A 23,113-nucleotide genomic window follows, 5' to 3' on the forward strand; every position below is an offset into this window, starting at 1 on the left:
CTTGACTCTTGCAATTGGCAATTAAATATTTGCATAAAAACATCGCAATTAAATAGCTTGTTGATTGAAATTTACATTTTATTTTATTATCTGCACCGTATCAAGAGGGAATCAACAAGTGACCACGGTTTCTGTAATCTATTTTCACAAACTATATATAACTATATTATATGCACACACACGCACATACTGTATATATACAGTATATATATATATACACATACACATATATGAAGAGTTCAGATGCAAAAGCCTCTAAGTGCCATCTGAAATTTTCTTCTAGAATGGTAATTTTTATAAAACTTGTATATTTAAGTTCAGTAATTTCACTTAAATGACAATTAATAGGTAATTTGCATTGCCATTTAAGTGAAATTATTGAACTTAAATATATAAGCTTGATAAAAATGATCATTCTAGAAGAAAATTTCAGATGGCACTTCATACATTATATATATATATATATATACATACATACATACATACACTCACACACACGCACACATATATACACCTACACACACACATATACATGTATATGTACACAAACACACACATATATATATATTATAGCAACTGTGGTCACTTCTTTTCACAAGAATCACTAATAATAATAAACATGCACTTTTTAATCTCACTTTTTCCAAAATGGACCAGACCAATTTTTCCTCAACATTTTTTATTATTGAAAAAAGCACGATACCCTGAAAACTCTGAAAGGCTGCTGTGGAGTAACTGACCAGACGCTGAAGCCGAGGAAATGTTTTCATGCGTTTGGTGCCATGCATCAGAGTCTCATACGGCGGATGCGTTTCACTGATCTACAATCAGTGCAAAACACTCTTTTTGGCAAATGATCACACAACTCCCATGTGACAAAGACACATCACAAAACATAACGGCACCATTACACTCAATACTGATCTTCTGAATCGCTCATCTTTGCACAACCACTGAAATGAGAGGAATTGTCACGTTTGAACACACAGCACTGTAAGTAATGTGACGACGGAGGGAATATACAGCTGTTGATGAAGCAGACGCACCCCTGGGGTCGGACGGCAGAAATAAATACGCATGTTGAATGTCTGTACTGAGATCTGTTAGCGCTCAGATGACGTTGAGGTGGCTGTTGCTCGTGGAGGACGGGCAGAGAGCGGACGGCTGATCTCGGGTCAGACTCCTCAGGGCCCGCAGAACCACGTCAGGCATGTGATCCACCATCATCCTCGGGCTGATCAGAACATTCCGGAACGACGTCTCGCTCGACCACTCCGCACGGTATCTCACCTGAGAGAAGCAGTGTCTGTGAAGAGGAGAAGAATTCAACTGGGATTAATGTGACAGACATAATCCATTTAATTGGTTTTTATTATATATTTAAATTATTTAATAGTATTTTTTATATTTTTTAATAGTTAAATACTGTTTTCTATTTTTTGCTTATTATATATTTAAATTATTTATTAGTATTTTAATTAGGGCTGTCAAAAGATTAATCGCATCCAAAATAAAAGTTTGTGTTTACATAATATATGTGTGTGTACTGTGTATAATTATTTTGTATATATAAATACACACACATCACATGCATGTATATATTTAAGAAAAATGTGTTATTTATATATAAAATATATATATTTATATATATATATATATATAATATAAACTATATAATATATATACAGTATATGTATGCAAATATTTCTTAAATATATACATGCATGTGTGTGTATTTATATATATAAAATAATTATACACAGTACACACACATATATTATGTAAACACAAACTTTTATTTTGGATGCGATTAATCGCGATTAATCTTTTGACAGCCCTAATTTTAATTATTATATTTTTAAATACCCTTTAATTAAATACAATTTAAGATGTTTTATTATATATTGTATTCAATTATTTTCTTATTACTAGTCTTAATTATTATTTTTAAAATACTCCTTTTTGTTTTTTTATTAAATATTTAATTTATTATTTTAATATTTTTAAATACTCTAATGAAATATTATTTTTATTATATATTGCATTTCATTATTATTATCATATTGTTTTAAATAAAGGTTTTACTTTGTTTTTATTATACATTTCATATAAGTATTTTTTATTATTAGTGTTTTATTTTTATATATTTTTAAATAATTAAATATCCTTTTTTATAATTTTAATAATTTATTATTTGTATTATTACATTTATAAAAACGAATTAAATAGTCATTACATTTTTTTTAATATTGTATTTCATTATTTGTATAATTACTATATTTATTCATTATTTTTCAAATACTCTGTAATTAAATATTATTCTACTTTTTTATTATAAATTATTTAATGTTTATTATTTTAATTACTATATTTTTAAATACTAAGGATCATGTGACACTGAAGACTGGAGTAATGATGTTGAAAATTCAGCTTTTATCACAGGAATAAATTACACTTTACTATATATTCACATAGAAAACAGCTGTTTTAAATCATAAAAATATTTCATATTTTTACTGTATGTTTGATCAAATAAATGCAGCCTTGGTGAGCAGAAGAGACTCTTTGAAACACATGATAACAGAGTCTGAATCTCAGTGTTTTTCGGTGAGTGTTTCCGGCTCTGACCTGCGTGTGGGCCCGTCCTCGGTGATGTACATGACCCGGCCCGGCAGGTACAGGGGCAGGTGTGTGTGGTGGGCGGGCGAGTCGTCAGACGACAGGCTCTGATAGGTTGACGAGCGTCGCACCAACAGACTCTCCTCGCCTAGCAACGGATGGTTAAGCTCCTCCTCTCTTCGGTTCTCCATCTCCGTGGGGAAATCATCCGGAGTTCCTCCAAACACCTCGTACCAGCAGCCGTGCATTAATATCTTATACTGAGAGAGAGAGAGAGAGAGAGAGAGAGAGAGAGAGAGAGAGAGAGAGAGAGAGAGAGAGAGAGAGAGAGAGAGAGAGAGAGAGAGAGAGAGAGAGAGACAGAGACAGAGAGAGCGAGAGAGAGAGAGAGAGAGAGAGAGAGAGAGAGAGAGAGAGAGAAATTAGTAGTAAAAGCAGGCTTAACCCTCATCCTTCCCTCGGGTCATTTTGAAAAAAAAATCATATTTTTGTTGTTGTTTTTGTTGCACTTGAACCACGAATACATTGCGGATCAATTTGACTCCTATAGGAATGAATGGAATACGAGGAATGATTCAGTACACATACAAAAACCAAAAAATGCTCAAAATTCAAACTAAAAATTCTAAAACTTTAACAAAAATGATTTAGATGAGAGCTATAGGCCATCTACAGTCATGAAATATTATGTTATATCTATTTTTCTTCCACAAGAGGTCGGCAAAGACACACAATGTAAGATATTTTGAGCTGAATTAAAGTTACCAGTGAGTTATTTTGAATTTAAGTTAAAAGAATGTGCTTATATTACTATTTATTTACTGATTAAATCTAGTCATTTAAATGAAATAAAATATAACAAATCTCAAAAAAAAATTGCATTAAAATTTTGAAAAAACAATTATCAAAAGGAAATAAAATAAGCTTTCTTGACTAAAAAAAAAAAAATTAAGTATAATTTTAGGGCTTCGGGTTGTTTCGCCCCGTGAGTGAAGGATGTCTTGGAGGATAATCTTACCTTTGGTTTGCTGCAGTTAGACACCACTTTTAATAATCTTCTCTTCAGGTCTTCCATGTTTGGAATACTCAATCTACAGAAGCCAGTCCGTTTGAGGAAGTGTTATGAAGCGTACAGTACAAACAGAAGTCAGAAGATAGCTGGACACTTCTCTAAATACACTCACAGTTTCAGATATACATACGCTGGGGCGATATTAATAAACCTCACCTGGGCACGAGATCTTTTCCCAGCACCACCGACACCACGAACTGCTTTGAGTAATCGGCCAGCGCTTTACTGACGAGAGACAGCGATAAGAGTGTCATGATTCTTTACAAATGTACTATTGACTGTCAAAGTTAGATATACTTTCAGTCAAAGGGTTTGAATAATTAAGACATTGATCAAAAGACACATTTATAATGTTACAAAGGTCTTTATTTTAAATAAATGTGAATGATTTCTGAAAGATCACGTGACACTAAAATTCAGCTTCGATCACAGGGAATAAATTACATCTTAAAATGCATTATAATAGACAACAGTTATTTTAATTTGTAATAATATTTCACATTATTACTGTTTTACTGTATTTTTGAACAAATAAATGCAGCCTTGGTAATAAACTTTTACAGAATAAACATCTTAATTATTCCATATTCCTTCCAATTATTCCTATTACATGTGTCATTTTATATATATATATATAAGTGCAGTCAAATCAATTAATCATGATTAATCGCATCTAACATAAGTTTGTTTATATAATGTGTGTTTGTGTATATATATATATATATATATATATATATATATATATATATATATATATATATATATATATATATATATATATATATATATATATATATATACAAAAAATTTATAAAAATTAAATATATAATAAAAAGTAGAAAAGATTTAATTAAAGTTTGTAAAAAATAATTAATAATTAGTAATAATAAAAATAATTAAGTACAATATATAAAGTTGTGTGTATATATATATATATATATATATTTATATTTATATTATGTATGTATGTATGTGTATATATATATATATATATATATATATATATATATATATATATATATATATATATATATATATATATATATATATATATATATATACACACAACTTTATATATTGTACTTAATTATTTTTATTATTACTAATTATTAATTATTTTTTACAAACTTTAATTAAATCTTTTCTACTTTTTTATTATATATTATTTAATTTTTATTAAGTTTTTAAATACTCTTAATTAAACATTCTTTTTAATTTTTGTTTGTATTATATATTGCATTTCATTATTATTATCTTTTTTATTTTTTAAATACTTTTTTTTTTTAAACTTTAGTTTCTATCAGTGCTTTATGAGGTCACAGGCTATTTTATAGTGATTTTTTCAAGATAGTCACATTCTATATATTTTATAATGTACATTGTCCATACATACATACGTGTGACATGAGTATGGTATTTCTTTCAATATCAGAACATGATCTGTGTGTAAATCTTCTGCTGGTGTTGGGGTGGTGTGTGTGTGTGTGTGTGAGTACCTCATCAGGCCCCCTGGTGGAGAGAAGGCGAAGCACTCCAGCGTGGAGTGTGTGTGTGTGTGTGTGTGTGTGAGTACCTCATCAGGCCCCCTGGTGGAGAGAACACGAAGCACTCCAGCGTGGAGTGTGTGTGTGTGTGTGTGTGTGTGTGTGTGTGTGTGTGTGTGTGTGTGTGTGTGTGTGTGTGTCACAGTACCTCATCAGGCCCCCTGGTGGAGAGAAGGCGAAGCACTCCAGCGTGGGGTGTGTGTTGTGCAGAAGCACAGCTAGCAGAGACGCCGTTCCTGCACCCAGACTGTGACCTGTGATGACCAGCTTATACTCCTGCAAACACACACACACACACACACTCACAGCGAGTCCGCTGCCACAGGAGAATAATGCTCAGTTAAAGCTCTTACCGGTGCAATGTTGAACGCCTGGCTCAGAATGCCGTCGTTGACCAGTTTCTTGTAGATGTAATGCGCTGCTTGAGAAATGCCCTGTGATTCAGACACAGAAGCTCAAGCTAACGTCTGACACGGTTCTGATGGACTTGAGACATGTGATGAATATAAGTCACCTTGTGAGCATAGCAGGTTCCCGACACGCCTTCGACACAAATGTTCTCACACTCCGCGGAGAGATCCGTCAACACGTCCTGCAAACACACACCAGCGCACAACCTCAAGAACAATATATTCATGATTCTGAAGCTGAAAATACAGAATTATTTAACATGAATATGCTTGATCTGTCACTGACTAGATATATTTAAAATAATGTAGGACACTTCTTACTGGTAACATCAGACATTTGGCATTATCAGGACAAAAATATTCCCCCACATTATATTCAACATTATATACAGCAGTTTAACGTAGTACTGACACTGAAACTCTGAAAACTTGAATTTTTTCCTCACAAAGAAATGTTATTTTTGGTGAACTATACGATACATATTGTCACTATCTACGATACATATTGTTGCATTTTTGTACTGCGATATATTATGACACGATATATTGTGACACCCCTAGCGCAGACCGATCGGTGTATGACACAAGTAAAGTGATAAAAATATGAGACAAAAACTCATACAGGGGCATTTTTGCCCTGATATCTTGAATTTTAGGGATAATTTTATCTGCATTCTATAGGTATAATTTTAAAGGGGTGGTATAATGCCCTTTTCACAAGATGTAAAATAAGTCTCTGATGTCCCCAGAGTGTGTGTGTGAAGTTTTAGCTCAAAATACCCCACAGATATTTTTATATAGCATGTTAAAATTGTCACTTTTTGAGTGTGAGCAAAAACACACCGTTTTGTGTCTGTCCCTTTAAATGCAAATGAGCTGCTGCTCCCGGCACAGGGGGCGGAGCTACAACAGCTCTTGTCCTTTTACCTCACACACACATGCACTGAACATTTCAAACACTTTTAGCCTTTTATGTTCAAACCGGAGTCAGACAATGATGGAGAGACTCAAGAAGAAGTGACAACATGTAGAGCAACAGGACATTTCTGAATGGTTAGATGATGAATTTATGAAGCTGATGTGGAGTTATCTTCTAGTCATTGATTAGCATATTCTGTCTTGATAATCTGTAAATCGTGTTCAGGGGGCGGGGTTTATGTAAATTCTAGGGTTGGTGATGTCACTAACCCGGGAGGAATGTGGTGTAGTCTCTACCAGCCGTTTGTTGTAGTCCTTGTCACGCCTGGCTATGCAGTGCTGGGTGTGTCTCTCCCTGGCTTGGCCATGTGTGGGTAATCAAGCCTGAATTGCCTACTGCTGCTGTTCTGTGTCACTTTTAGGTGGAGCTGTTGCGGTGGGCCGTGCCGTGCTAATTGGTGGACCGATGAGAGAGTCTTTAAAATCATTGCCTTCCAGTGGATTCGGGGCTCTCTTTCTGCTATTCCGGCCTGACGATGAGAGGCTGGCTTCTTGCCCGTTCTCCTTTTTGGCTTCCCATTTACTGACTTTTGTAAATCATTCGTTAATAAACCAGCATTCTAATTAAATATTAAGTTCAGTGTGGTCTCCCCTATGTCAACTCTACATTGAGCCAAGTGGTCTTGACAGTCCTTAAAAAGCGATTTCTGTAAAAGCAAATATCTCCCTTTGCTCTGAACTTTGAGCGTTGTAACTTTGCAGATGTTGTTTATGCTCAAACAGCAACATTACACACTAACTAAAGCTAGAAAAGTCAAATCATAATCAACCACCCCTTTATTCTAGTTATTTTTTCATAACTAATCAATTAGATTAACGTGTTAAATCGAAAGCCCTACATATGAAAAGTCTCTTCAGGAATGACTGGCAGACCTCACGAGTGTCATTTGTTTATGGAAATATCACACCTGCAGATTTGGGTATGAGTGAAGGATGGTTTGTCAAACATGTTTGCTTTCTTTCTTCAGAGAATCCTGATGATTATCAGTGTATAACCGATGATTCTCACCTTAAGCGACAGCGTTCCCCTCACAGCGACAAGGACCGCCTCCCGCTTATGATCCAACGCCACGAAGAACGGGATCTCGTAGATCTACGGAATAAAAACACACTGCTGTAGGCAAACACATTCTGAATCGCACTGCACAGAGGCTGACATTTCATCGGGAATCCCGCGGGATGGGGAACAAAAATCACCATTAATCACGTGATCGGGACAGGAAAAAATCTCAGCGGGATTGGGGATCATAATAACACTATGATACTCAACTTTATTCACAATTATACCGTTTATATAAATAAACTGTTATATTAAACTACTTGTATGTGTGTGTGTGTGTGTGTGTGTGTTTGTTTGCATGGATGACTTACATTAAATTGAATGTGTGTGCATTGTTTAAGCTGGCTTTCAGTTCAATAAAATAACATAAAAAACTTCATTTTGGATTTTTATTCGACTAAGGTGAGCATGCTGTGATCTGTCCTGCATTACTGACAGATTCCGGGAGTGGGAGTGACTGGGAGTCATTCTTCTGGGATTGGGACGGGGGAGGTTTGAGAAGGTGTGGGACCCTGAGGCGTCACCTGGTTATGAAAGCTGATGTGGATGAAGTCTCGGTACTGGAGGCCTGTGCTCTGCAGGATAGACGAGAAGTGGCAGCCGAGACTGTCTCCTCCGACTAGATCGTACTCCGCCTGACGACTCCGACAGCTGAAACAGACATCCGTTACTGCACTTCTGCATTTAAGGGGATAGTTCACTCAAAAATGAAGATTAGCCCATGATTTATTCATGCTCAAGTCATCCTAGGTGTATATGACATTCTTCTTCCAGACGAATACAATCACAGTTATGATCAATCGGATAGATGCACTTTTATGATGGACAGATGCACTTTTATGATGGATAGATGCACTTTATGATGGACAGATGCACTTTTATGATGGACAGATGCACTTTTATGATGGACAGATGCACTTTTATGATGGACAGATGCACTTTTATGACGGACAGATGCACTTTTATGATGGACGGATGCACTTTTATGATGGACGGATGCACTTTTATGATGGATAGATGCACTTTTATGATGGATAGATGCACTTTTATGATGGACGGATGCACTTTTATGATGGATAGATGCACTTTATGATGGACAGATGCACTTTTATGATGGACAGATGCACTTTTATGACGGACAGATGCACTTTTATGATGGACGGATGCACTTTTATGATGGACGGATGCACTTTTATGATGGATAGATGCACTTTTATGACGGATAGATGCACTTTTATGATGGACGGATGCACTTTTATGACGGATAGATGCACTTTTATGATGGACAGATGCACTTTTATGACGGACGGATGCTCTTTTATGATGGACAGATGCACTTTTATGACAGATAGATGCACTTTTATGATGGATAGATGCACTTTTATGACGGATAGATGCACTTTTATGACGGATAGATGCACTTTTATGATGGACGGATGCACTTTTATGACGGATAGATGCACTTTTATGATGGACAGATGCACTTTTATGACGGATAGATGCACTTTTATGATGGACGGATGCACTTTTATGACGGATAGATGCACTTTTATGATGGACAGATGCACTTTTATGACGGACGGATGCTCTTTTATGATGGACAGATGCACTTTTATGACAGATAGATGCACTTTTATGATGGATAGATGCACTTTTATGACGGATAGATGCACTTTTATGATGGACAGATGCACTTTTATGACGGACGGATGCTCTTTTATGACGGACAGATGCACTTTTATGACGGATAGATGCACTTTTATGACGGATAGATGCTCTTATGATGGACAGATGCACTTTTATGACGGATAGATGCACTTTTATGATGGACAGATGCACTTTTATGACGGACAGATGCACTTTTATGACGGATAGATGCTCTTATGATGGACAGATGCACTTTTATGACGGATAGATGCACTTTTATGATGGACAGATGCAATATGCACTTTTATGATGGATAGATGCACTTTTATGATGGACAGATGCACTTTTATGATGGACAGATGCACTTTTATGATGGACAGATGCACTTTATGACGGATAGATGCACTTTTATGATGGACAGATGCACTTTATGATGGACAGATGCACTTTTATGATGGACAGATGCACTTTATGACGGATAGATGCACTTTTATGATGGACAGATGCACTTTATGATGGATAGATGCACTTTTATGATGGACAGATGCACTTTATGATGGACAGATGCACTTTTATGATGGACAGATGCACTTTTATGATGGACAGATGCACTTTTATGACGGATAGATGCACTTTTATGATGGACAGATGCACTTTTATGACGGATAGATGCTCTTTTATGATGGACAGATGCACTTTTATGACGGATAGATGCTCTTTTATGATGGACAGATGCACTTTTATAATGGATAGATGCACTTTTATGGACTTCAAAACACAAACAGCCATTCACTGCCATTATAAAGTTTGGAAGAGCCAGGACATTTTTTAATATAACTCTGATTGTGTTCGTCTGACAGAAGAATGTCATATACACCTAGGATGACTTGAGGGTGAGTAAATCATGGGCTAATTTTCATTTTTGGGTGAACTATCCCTTTAATACGGTTAGCGAACTTTAGCAAACTTTATACCCACCAATCTCCACTGAGTTTGCAGAGCCCCGTGAGCGGGTTTGAGTAGACGTACAGCGGCCATCCATACGCGGCTGCTGCAAACTGCATATAGTGAGTGGCTTTCTCCAGCTCAATCTCCAGATCCTCCCTCTGGGAAAACACACCAGAAGAGGCGGATCACTGCAAGCACTGAGTATACTTCACATGCAGTAAAGGAGTAGCTCACTCCAGAATTAAAATTTCCTATAATTTACTCTCCCCCACGTCATCCAAGATGTTCATGTCTTTCTTTCTTCAGTGGAAAAGAAATGAAGGTTTTTGAGGAAAACATTCCAGGATGTTTCTCCATATAGTGACTTCAATGGGGTCCAACGGGTTGAAGGTATATCCTGGAATGTTTTCCTCAAAATCCTTCATTTCTTTTCCACTGAAGACAGAAAGACATGAACATCTTGGATGACGTGGAAGAGAGTAAAGTAGCAGGACATTTAAATTCTGAAGTGAACTAATCCTTTAACCATTGCAATCTCCCTGTAAAGCCTGGCATATTAAATAATAATCAGAAAAATGTAAGTTGCATATCAAATATGATAGAGTGGGCTTTATAGGGTAAATTCCCAGTGATAAGCTCAGACTCACTATCGGGGAGGACGGGCTGTGGGTCAGGACCTCGTCAGGGTCTCTGCTCTGCTCCATCTTGTCCTGTTCCTGATGAAGAAGAGCCAGACCAGCGGCGATATCACTGGGAACCAGGTCTGTGTCCTGGAAACAGGTCAGACAGTGTCAGGTTATATATTATATCGCTATCATTTACATTATCGGACGATTTTGTAGATTTTTTTAATTTATCGCTATTGGCTGATATTGTATATTAACTTTGCATGGTAATTTCCTCTTTCCTATGTTTACACATAGACTACCTTTGTCTTCTAATGCTCACTTAATCTTAAAAAAAAAAGCAAAATCTAAATAGTTAAATTTTTTATATCGCACATTATTATGTTGCAATGCCTAAATTCACTTGTAGCATTTAAAGAAACTGTTTTTATTTATTTTTTTAATTTAGACAATATATTTTAATATCAGCCATGATTATCAGCAGATAATTATAATGATTAACAACTTGACAGTCAGAATTTTAGGTCTCATTAGTTGTTAATGTATTAGCAAACATTCATTCATTAACAATGAGCAATACATTTGTTTCAGTATTTATCAATCCTTGTTAAAGTTAGCTAATAAGAATACAGTTCTTCGCTAGTTCAAGTCCACTGAATAATATTAACTAAGACAACTTTTGATTTTAATAATGTATTGGTAAATGTTAAATGATCATTAACTAAGATTAATAAATGCTTGTTTTATTGCAAGTTCATGTTAGCAACTAATATTAACAAATGGAACAATCACGAATCATGATTCATGAATATTTTTATACTCATTTTATATGTTTTGGAGTATCGCAATAATATCGTATCATGAGTTCAGTGTCGTGATATGTCTCGAATCGTGACATGAGGGTATCGTTACACCGCTAGTGAACAGAGTGATTTTCCAGTGAAATAAAGAGTTACAAACAAACTGTTAGTCTCTGACCAGGAAGAATCCTCCGACGAGCTGTGCGATGCTGGAGAAAGCGGCTCGATGGTTGTCGTCCTGAGGCAGACAGAAGCAGAGGAGACGCAGACGGCTCTCCCACACGCGCGAGGCCAGTGTGTGTGCGGTGTAGAAGAGCTGAGACGACTCGCTGCTCTCCAGATCCAGACCCCGCACGCCCGACTGAGCGTCCAGAGAGACACCCGAGCGCTGGCTGCCCAGAGGGTCAAACACGACCAGCACTCCCACAGCCATGGAGAGGAGGATGATCCAGCTGAGGACAGACACAGTGACATATTACACCTTTTTACAAAGTTGAATGTTTAAAAAACACATTATCTGACATTGTTGCGGCTCCTCTCTTCCCAGTCTGTCAGTAACGCTCTGTTTAGTTCCTGTCTCTATGACGCCCCTCCTTCTGAACAGCACACTGTGCTCTGATTGGTCGGCTGGAGCAGTGTGTTGTGATTGGTCGAGCACTTCGAGTGTGTTTGGGAAATGTTCCGCCCCATAACCGCCAGTTTAACACACTACTAACTAACTCAACCAGGCCCCGCCCCTTTATTCTGCGTATGAATTATTATAATGAGGAATATTGTGACGTGTTGTTGAGAAAACTCAGGACTACAATGGAGGCGTTTCTTATTTTATGAACATTTTGGAGCTTCAGATTTTGATCATACTTTACGAAACCAAGATAACAGTGTTGGTGTTTTAAGATCATCCCCTTTAAACATAACAGAATATAAGAAAAAAATATTTTTAAAAAAACAAACAAAAGACATTAACTTGTTCTTGTAGAGTTCGTTCTAAAAGTTATTTTGATATATTGAGTTATTTTGATCTAAATTACAGATACAAAATATGATTGTAACACACAGCTTTGAAGTCTATTAAATAATACACCATATCAAATGTAATCTAAAACTATTGTGTCCTATCTTTTGTGTCCTTATATTTAGCTTTAATCAAAATTTGCATATATGCTAACGAGGCAAGAACGAGTTGGAAACACGATTCAAGTCATTTTGTAAACATACACTACTGTTCAAAGGCTTTAAAATGACAGTAATTTTTTTTTAAATATTTTTTAAAATTAAAACATCTGTTTTCTATGTGAATATATAGTAAAGTGTAATTTATTCCTGTGATCAAAGCTGAATGTTCAGCATCATTACTCCAGTCTTCAGTGTCACATGATCCTCAGAAATCACTCTAATATGAGGATTTGATGCTCAAGAAACATTTGGAAACAGTTGATACATTCTTTGATGAATACAAAGTTCAAAAGAACATGAAACATGGCATTTGTACATGACTTTACTGTCACTTATGATCATTTTTAATGAATCCTGGCTCAATAAAAGCATGCATGTACATTTTTTGAAAAGGAATATTGTCAAATATGTTTTGCTGACCTGGAAACCACAGCTCCGATCACGGCCCCGACCTCTTCCGGCTTGCATCCCGTGCTGTTATCCGACACCCAGATGGCCCCCAGAACGGCCCACACGAGCTCAGGAATGTACAGAACCGCACGCAGATACACCAGGACCGGCATCGAGCGCCGAGGACCCGGGTTCATTATGGTTCCTAAGACCAATCACAGCAGAATTACATTGCATCATTACACATTATGAAGAAATAGCATCATGCATTACACATATGTGACCCTGGACCACAAAAACAGTCACATGGGGCAATTTGTATGAACTGAGATGTATATATCATCTGAAAGCTGAATAATTAAGCTTTCCATTGATGTCTGGTTTGTTAGGATATGACAATATTTGTAAATCTGGAATCTGAGGGGGCAAAAAAATCGAAACATTGAGAAAATCTCCTTTAAAGTTGTTCATTCATGTTGGCGATTGTGCTGCGTTCACTCACAGAAATACATGTTTTATATATTTACGGTAGGAAATTTACTAAATATCTTCATGGAACATGATCTTTACTGAATATCCTAATGATTTTTGCCATAAAAGAAAAATGTATAATTTTGACCCATAACATGTATAGTTGGCTATTGCCACAGATAAACCCGTGCGACTCGTGACTGGTTCTGTGGTCCAGGGTCACATACAGTACCAGTCAAAAGTTTGGAAACATTACTATTTTTAATGTTTTTGAAAGAAGTCTCTTATGCTCATCAAGCCTGCAGTAAAAAAAAAAAAAAAAAAAAAAAAAAAAAAAAAAAAAAACAGTAATATTATGAAATATTATTACAATTTAAAATAATGGTTCTCTTTTTTAATATACTTTAAAATGTAATTTATTTTTGTGATCAAAGCTGAATTTTCATCAGCAAGAACTCCAGTCTTTGGTGTCTTATGATCCTTCAGAAATCATTCTAATATGCTGATTTATGATCAATCTTGGAAACAGTTGTGCTGCTTAATCTTTTTTTATAACCTGAGATACTTTTTTCAGGATTATTTGATGAATAAAAAGTTAAAAAGAACTGTATTTATTTAGAATAGAAATCTTTTGTAACAATATACACTACCGTTCAAAAGTTTGGGAACAATAACTTTTTTTTTTTAAAGAAATTAGTACTTTAATTCAACAAGGATGCGTTAAATTGATAAAAGGTGATGGTAACGATTTATATTGTTAGAAATGTTTTTATTTTGCATAAATGCTGTTTTTATGAATAAATGCTGTTAACGTTTTACTCATCAATGAATCCTGAAAAAAGTATTCCAAAAAAATATATTAAACAGCACAACTGTTTCCATCATTGATAATAACTGAGTATCAAATCATCATATTAGAATGATTTCTGAAGGATCATAAGACACCAAAGACTGGAGTACTTGCTGATGAAAATTCAGCTTTGCATCACAAAAATAAATTACATTTTAAAGTATATTAAAAAAGAGAACCATTATTTTAAATTGTAATAATATTTCATAATATTAATGTTTGGGTTTTTATTTGTTTGTTTTTTTAACTGCAGGCTTGATGAGCATAAGAGACTTCTTTCAAAAACATTAAAAATAGTAATGTTTCCAAACTTTTGACTGGTACTGTATGAAGAAATAACATCATGCATCGGGTCCGGGAAAGACACGTACCTTGAGCACTGACGTAAACAACTGCACATAATGTGAAGATGATGGCAGCCAAAAGCACAAGAAGAACTACAAGGTAATTATGCAAATACGCTCCGCCTTGACAGTCAAATCGTCCCTTATGGTTAATGTACACAACTAAGGTCACGACCCACCTAAGAGACAAGAGAGCTTTCAGAAACCTTATTTTAGCACAGTATTGCCATGGAACACTGGATAATTAATAAGGTAATGCCATGTTTATGAGCGTGCAGAGATGAATATCTTGGTGACTTCGCAGTTAGAGAGTTTTTGTACAATGGTATTTGCTTTTAAAAACCATCCGAGCAAACAGGGAACTTTGGCTAACATTACGGTTGAACAAACATTATTCTAGTAACGTTAATAGTTAGTAATTACGGCTAGGGAATTTTTTTTTTTCTTCGATATATCGTTTTTTAAAATGTCAATATCGATTCTCAAAAGCCACGAATCAATATTTTTTCCATATTTCCGTAAGCATTGAATATAACATCTAATCGACGTTAGTCTTATTACTAGTCTTCTTCACATCTTCTTGCGCTTGAACGGACACATAATTCTCAAACGCCTGTCCTAGTAAACACAGAAAGACAGCGGATGTGTATCAGTGTATTGGATCCGTGTTTTCGGTCTTAAAGTGACAGCAGCCTAATAAACCTGTGTCATTAATGATAATCAAACAACAAAAGACAAAGAAATAAAAACACTCTGCTCTTGACTGCCTAACTTTTGCAACTTTAGTAAGGAATAATCCTTATTTAATTTATGCAGTTATTTCACATTTGATTACTTTATTCAATTTCTGTACCTAACAAACTATTGTTGGACCTACCTGATTTTTTATGCATATGTTTGTTTAATTGTATTTATTTATTTGTGTTATTGCTTGTAGGCTAATTTGATTATTTGATCTTTTTTATTAATGACTTTAATAATCTTTTAAATTTCTATTAGATCGTAGTTTTAGCTGTGGTATCGAAACTGGAATCGAGCATTGCAAAATTTCACTAGTATCTAAAATGTTGGTGTCATAACATTAATTACAATACAAGGATGGTTAAAAAAATATATATTTTATATATTTATTTATTTTTGTGGCGGGACCAGTGAAAATTATTCATTGAATCGAATCAGAATCAGAATTGAATCGGGACATCTGAATCGATACCAAGCCCTATTAGTAATGTTAGTTATCCGATATTGTTCTCAAAATATTCAGAAAACGTTATCAGGGTTTTTCCTACATTGAAAATTTTTTGGCGGCCGCCAAAACGATTTTTTGTCCCGCCAAAGCCTTATTTGATCTGTAATTGGGTTTTGTGAGTGAAGCAGGCTACTGACGGAGTGACGGAGAGAGCGATCACAGCGCCCCACCCCCGCGCGGGCACTCTCCGTCTTCAGTTCTGTCTTTGCTCTCTCCCTTCGCATCAAAATCAACTGATCCTAAAGGTCGGAAGACCGAATCCATGTTTCACGCGGTGCATTCGGAGAATATTTTTGCTGAATTAGCGCTGGGTGTGAATTGCAGTCAAAAAAAAATTGCCTTATCTTCTCTTACAACTTGTGACAAGCATTCCGCACATGCAGCTGACATAACTTTAAATAAACGCAAAAAAAAAAAAAGTTTGAAGTGTTTTTGTGTGTGTTGACAAATCTTTCGTGATGTCCTAACAGTCTGGATTCCCAATTTCCCACACAACACGTCCGCTAAAGTCCGATTCGCGACCTAATGACTCCTTTGAGCCGAGGGACAGGACACTGCAGTTCACAAAGGTTCATAATTTGCATGTGCTTTAATGCCCTGTCGGTTAAACATTTAATTCGCGTGCTGATGCGCAGTTCTAACGTGTGCGTTTCTCAGCGCGTGCATGTGAAGCTCACATGCACTAAAAGCCTGTCTACCAGCGCCTGGATACTGGACTAAGTTATCTTTCGAGTCTTATTGTGCTTATACTGTTAAATACACACAAGGTTTACATAAAGTCAGTTATGTCTAAAGTGAAAGCAAACTTGAGAAAATTGAGTAAATCTGCTAAGACGCGTCGCGCGCAGCTCTTTTAAAGAGACAGTAGCATCAGTAAACACGCTGCCGCTTGTCCTTAAAGGGATAGTTCACCCAAAAATAAAACTTATCTCATCATTTACGCACTCTAATGTTGTCTTGTTCCAAACCTGTATTAATTTCCTTCTAATATTTTCTAATATTTTTCTAATATTAATATTTTGAAGAATGTGGCTAAACAGTAGCTGGTCCCCATTGACTTCCAAAGGAGAAAAATATACTATGGTAGTCACTGGGGTACATCAACTGTTTGGTTACCCACATTCTTCCAAATAACTTCTATTTTTAACAGAAGAAACAAACTTATTCGAGTTTAAAACAACTTGAAAGAGTAAATTATGACAATTTGAATTTTTAGGAGAACTATTCCTTTAATGTTAATAAACCAACAAAATGCAAAGAGAAAATCACTCACTGCTCTTGACTGATAACTTTAAGTAGCTTTAATAAGTATCAATGCATAATTTATACAGTGAAGTCTATTTTGTTTTAATTTCATATTTGTTCATTTAATTACTTTCTTCAATGCTACTGTTAAATACACCTACTGTAGCTGAAAACATAAAGCACTGTTTATTTAATTTGTATATTAAGTTGTGTATGTGTGATGTGTATCTTTGATCTTAATATTTAATAACAAAGAAAATAATGACAAATATTTTTATCTTTGCCCCTGTCTGCCATTTTTTTTTTTTTTTTTTGTTACCTAAGGCTTTGTTTTTAAAATATGGACATTAGTTTGGCTGTAATGCTCAGTCACAAAATAGTAAAAACAAAATATAAAAAGAATCGTGATAAAACCGTGAATCGTGATTTTCCTGAAAAAAAAATTGTGTTATGATATTTTTGGCATATCGCCCACCCCTATGATGGCCCCCCCCAAAAAATAAAATAAAAAGAATGAACAACCAAATATTAACAACGAGGAACAAAAGAAACAAACATCAAGGTATAGATATAAAATAAGTTGTAATCGCTTTCTTTTACTAGCCTGTCAGTGATCATTTTTCATGAATAAATAGGATAAGAAAAAAATCACAAACTGTTTCTTTGTATTTATTTTAAATGTAACATTTATTGTCAATATTGGGCTTGCGGATCATGTGGGTACTAGGGTACTCTTTGCTGTGTGTGGATGACCATGTCGGTCAGCCACCACCGAAGACCAATTTTGACCCAGGAAAAACCCTGGTTATACCTGAATGCTTCTGAATGTTACACAAAACGACATGTTTTAATAACTTAGTTATCCATACGTTAAGGAAATATTCCATTTGATCATTTTGCAAACATCATGGGAACTTTAACGTACTTTTGAAAACGTCAGCACAAAAATAATATTTATACACCGTTCATGAAACGCTTTATTTAAAACAAAAACATACTACTTGTTTCAGAATGATTAGAGAACGCTGATGATTAACACCTGGACGCTTCGAACGTTCAGAAATATAATATTTGTAATGGAAACGTTAGCAACACCGATCTCAGGACGTATTTTTCCTAGCTGTGATGGTATATGAATATGGAAATGTGTTACACAATACCCAAAATCCCAAGTGAGCTAAATCAGCTGCAGTTCTTACCACACAGCTCTGATAAATAACTCGATAGCGCCAGGAAACACAAGATCATCGCTGGCGATCCGCCATCGGCGTCCAAGCACCACCATTCCGGGCATCCTGACGGTCAAACCAGTCTCCCAGTCGCGATCATGAACGTATGACAGTGAACATTACAGATCCCATGACTCTGCCCGCCTGTAATCTTGATATTACAACATGGTAATAAACGACTCGTTCACTGACATCTGTCTGCAGCGGGGCGTGTTTGTTTTCCCTTTTCTGTGTCGCAGCGAAATGTGTCCGGAACGGAAGATGAAGTAACTTCCGGCAGTAAAGTAGTTCCGTATTAGAAAGACTCGTCTAAAGCTAGTCGAAAATATTGATTTATTGCGTTACAATAAAGCAATGTGCTGTATAATCTGACATTTTTAATAATTAAACAAATATTCGCCATATTTACAACAATAATATAACTTACTATCCGCCTCCGCCCTGAAGTCAAATCGTCGGTTTTCGGTTGTAATCGGACGCTTCCGGAAAAGATACACAGTTCAATGAGTTCAGGTTGATTCTTGAACTGATTTTTTCAAACGATCCGATTCAAAAGAACAATTTGTTCACATCATTACAATGCCACAGAACAATATTCAAAAGATTCGGGATTTTTTCGTGTTGATGATGGCGGTAGGCTGAATATACGTGGCTTTATGAGTCAAAACAAAATGGCATTAAATTTTCAAAACAAGCAGTGTTTCCCATTAAATCTTTATTTGAGGCTGTAGCACCATCCAAAAGCTCAGTTGAAAGCAAACCCAACACCCCTGGCTTTAAAATAAAGTGGTTATTATTGTTGTTGTTTTTTTGTTTTTGTTTTTATTGTCTTGGTTCTCTCCATTAAATATATTATAGATCAGAAATAAAATTAACACCTCACCAATTTACATTTAGATATTAATAAAGTAACACTGGTCAAAACTCTCAGCTGAAAAAGTGGTTCAGGATGAATGATTAATATTTGGCCTGTCCAAGTTTCAGCTGATCATTTTACACCAATCAAAAAATGAAAACCCTCAAAGCAATCAAACTGAAGGAGAAGTTTCAGAAGAAAAAAAAAAATCCTAAAAATAAACGGCATAATAATCTTTGAGAACATTTGTACGGTTTATTTTTGGTTCTTTAAGAAGCCATTTACAGTGATAAAGGCAGTGTCAATACTGTACGCTGACAGACAGTGGCGGTTCCCATGTGTTGAGCTGTTTTAAACTATAAATTAGAAATTTTCCATCTTCCAAACATTGAAATTGTGTTTTCTGAACCTAATTAGACTTATTAGATTATGACTGGCCTTCTTTAACAAATGATTATTGCATGAAGAAATCCAGCAAAAACAATTTTTTTGTTTCCATTCAATTTTATCCTACGGAGCAACAAACACTCCTTTAATCTTCTTGAAAACATGTACATTTAATCAGATTGAAAATACTCTTACAAACAAAATCAATATTCATCATAAGAATCAGTCCCTGCCTGTTAGCATTGCCTGACGAGGCAATTTCAGCTCGTTTGTGATGCCGTCGGTCAAATCATAGCACACCTTTCATGTAGAAAACTTTCTTTTATACAGAATAATAAAAAAGGGTAAGACAAGATGCATAAAACAGGAATCCGAAAAGCCACGGTACGGCCTGGGCTTGAATCCAGAGCACCTGATGTGACCAGGAACGGATCTCATCTTCCGCACTCGCTCGTCCCACTCGTCCTCAGCGTCTCGCTCCGGTGCGAGACCCTTACGCTGGCAGACTCAGCTTCTTTCCTTTCAACACTGAAGAGAGACGGACAACAATCAGATTAGAACAAGATTTATTAAGATTATGCCCTTTTACAAAGTCTTGGTCTCTACTAGAACAGGTTTTCCTGCTTGAATGTTGCTTATTCTCCTCATATTCTCCATTGTTGCGGCTCCTCTCTTCCCAGTCTGTCAGTAACGCTCTGTTTACTTCCTGTCTCTATGAAGCCCCTCCTCCTGAAAAGCACACTGTGCTCTGATTGGTCGGCTGGAGAAGTGTGTTGTGATTGGTCGAGCGCTTCCAGTGTGTTTGGGAAATGTCCCGCCCCTTAACCGCCAGTTTAACACACTACTAACTAACTCAACCAGGCCCCGCCCCTTTATTCTGCGCATGAATTATTATAATGAGGAATATTGTGACGTGTTCGTTCCCAGAATGGTTGGTTATTTGTATAAGTAAAAGTGTCAAGTATTGCAATAAGTAGCAGTTCTATTTCAAACTGGCAACAGAAAAGCTTTTCTAAAACATTCTACTCTTAAAATTCTATTGGTCTTGAGTATTTAAATTCAGCGACAAAGGAATATGCCACAGGGTTTCTTTGTGCTTTAAGTCATAAAGCTGCAACATCCAGACAGTGATTCTTCAGTGAACCGACATGAACATTTTGGCCGATACCGATAACTCTTTATATTTGAAAGCTGATAACTGATATATTGGCCGATAAATCTAAACTCTGCACTTTACTGTATTTTCCTTTTTTAAAGTGATTCCAATTCAAACCCATCATGTTGAACAGTGGCATCTGAAGAGTCTCAGCTGAAGGAGATAATACATTATTTATCAGCTTTAATATATCAGACAAATGTTCTTATCAAAAATAAACATATATTATCGGCTGATATTGTGCATCCCTAATTCTCAGCCTTTTTTACTCCGTAGAAATACTTAAAGGGATAGTTCGGCCAAAAATGATATTTAACCCATGATTTACTCACCCTCAAGCCGTTCCAGATGCATATGTATGCTAAATCAAACGCTACTTCCTACGTCATACGCCGGCATCCATCTGCCGTGAACGCGCGTCGACCGTTGCCGGAAGTAAGATATTTTCATTTATACAGTTTTAAATATGTATATTTTTACGACAAAACCGCACGGATTACCCACAGAAGGCCTTCGTTTATCCCCCTGGAGCCGGATGGATTACTTTCGGTTTCGGTTTCGCAGCGTGTGACTGATGTCACACTTTCATGTGCTCTATAGTCATTATATTCCATAATTTCTAGTTCATAACTAAGCATGTCGGCCACCATATCGGTATCGGCCGATATATGTTCATTTTCAATGTTATCGGCCCGATAAAATAATTTGTCTAAAGCCGATAAATAATGTATTATCTCCTTCAGCTGAGACACTTCAGATGCCACTGTTCAACATGATTAGGGATGTCCCGATACGATTCACGGCATCGGTATTGTGCCGATATTGGCCCAAAACGCTAGATCGGATATCGGAGGGGAGATAAAAAATTATCCGATACCTATGATCCGATACCCATTAGGGGTGGAACGGTACGTATTCGTACTGAACGTACGTTCGGTGCATGGATTTACACAGAGAACACACGGTATAAAAATAAATAAATCTCGCGTGCACATTAATTAATGTAATACGGAACTAACGTTACTGTTAGATACGCGCATATGCGGGTTCTTTAGGGACACCTAATCTGTAGCCCGCCTTAGCTCTGAACGCACGTCTATATCGCTTCAAACGCTCACTTTATCATTATACGCGCGCGGCGCGTCCTATTCGCTTTGGACGCGCGAATGGATTCAAACTGTTCAAGCATCGAACTAGACGCGATAAACGCAAATTTGACGCTCTATTCGCGTTTGGACGCAGCAAAATGAACAGGCTGCGATGTCAAGATTGCAATGCTGGAGTGTGTGTGTGTGTGTGTGTGTGTGTGTGTGTGTCAGAGAGAGAGAGGCACGGGCGCGATCGAACAGTGGAAACATAAAAACATACTCCGTCATTTTCATACAGGACATCATTAAAACTGCAAAAAGTGTTTAGCCTACTTATATTTGTGTAAAACACAACATTGTGCTTTTGTCAAACTGTAAACTCTTGTCAAACTGTAACTGTCACCCAACCAAAATCTCTCACACACACACACACACACACACACACACGCTGTTTAAAAGCAAAAATTATCTCATCTTTTGGACATTCATCATTGCATTGGTTTTCATTTCTTGTCCTAAAACAGAGCACTAATCTGTTTATTTTTAAGTTACACATTCTACATTGAATAAAAAATAAAATCAAATGTGTTTTTAAAAGTAGTATTATTTTATACAGAAATAAATTATTTATAATTCAGATGAGAATAAAGTTAAGGTTAATTAAAATTTTAAGGAAACAAATATATTGATCTGAAATATAGCAAATTAAGCAAATTAATTTTAAATTCATTCAGGTTACCAAACATATCTCAAGGTCTTTTGAATAAAGGCTGGCAGTCTTTCATTATCAACTGTTGTTGTGGACTATATACTGGAGAAGTATTTGTTCTCCATTTGAGTGAGATGTTTTTATGTGGCTAATTGAGCAAAGTGCTTCCATTATATTTTATTATTATTAGTTTTAGTTCAAGAATAAAATAAAAATATCGGATTGATATCGGTATCGGCAAATAGCCAAAGCTGCGGCA

At 35.9% G+C, this 23,113-nt stretch overlaps 2 protein-coding genes across 3 annotated transcripts in view; both read right to left on the reverse strand.

The window, feature by feature from the left end:
* Positions 1–609: 609 nt before the first annotated feature.
* daglb (diacylglycerol lipase, beta) lies at positions 610–18,905 on the reverse strand. Of its 2 annotated transcripts, XM_079850665.1 has the most exons (15): positions 18,629–18,898; positions 14,963–15,114; positions 13,301–13,475; positions 11,883–12,156; positions 10,926–11,048; positions 10,309–10,436; positions 8,208–8,334; positions 7,633–7,716; positions 5,750–5,827; positions 5,589–5,669; positions 5,384–5,511; positions 3,848–3,916; positions 3,638–3,710; positions 2,629–2,879; positions 610–1,306 (listed from the first exon to the last, which is right to left on the reverse strand). In XM_079850665.1, the coding sequence occupies exons 1-15, from the start codon at positions 18,721–18,723 to the stop codon at positions 1,111–1,113; spliced, it is 2,034 nt and encodes a 677-aa protein (XP_079706791.1). In that variant the 5' UTR covers positions 18,724–18,898; the 3' UTR covers positions 610–1,110. The 2 variants fall into 2 exon arrangements, with proteins under 2 accessions (XP_079706791.1, XP_079706792.1); XM_079850666.1 differs by lacking the exon at positions 14,963–15,114 and having other exon boundaries at positions 617–1,306; positions 18,629–18,905.
* Positions 18,906–19,344: 439 nt separating this feature from the next.
* The window catches only part of kdelr2b (KDEL endoplasmic reticulum protein retention receptor 2b), a 10,418-nt gene continuing 6,649 nt past the window's right edge, over positions 19,345–23,113 (reverse strand). The window contains exon 5 of the mRNA XM_079850810.1: positions 19,345–20,429. Within this exon, the coding sequence (XP_079706936.1) occupies positions 20,395–20,429 (35 nt within the window). The 3' untranslated portion in view covers positions 19,345–20,394. The remainder of the gene's footprint in view (positions 20,430–23,113) is intronic.

The sequence above is a fragment of the Squalius cephalus genome (assembly GCF_949319135.1).
Source record: "Squalius cephalus genome assembly, chromosome: 19".
Taxonomy (NCBI): domain Eukaryota; kingdom Metazoa; phylum Chordata; class Actinopteri; order Cypriniformes; family Leuciscidae; genus Squalius; species Squalius cephalus.

What these genes read in the sequence shown, in the direction of transcription:
- daglb (XM_079850665.1), bottom strand. Translation starts at nt 18,723, where the DNA reads ATGCCCGGAATGGTGGTGCTTGGACGCCGATGGCGGATCGCCAGCGAT. An exon ending in TGCAAACTCAGTGGAGATTG is followed by an intron (nt 8,335 to 10,308) that starts GTGGGTATAAAG and finishes TGTCTGTTTCAG; the next exon opens with CTGTCGGAGTCGTCAGGCGG. An exon ending in GAGGACGGGCCCACACGCAG is followed by an intron (nt 1,307 to 2,628) that starts GTCAGAGCCGGA and finishes TCCTCTTCACAG; the next exon opens with ACACTGCTTCTCTCAGGTGA.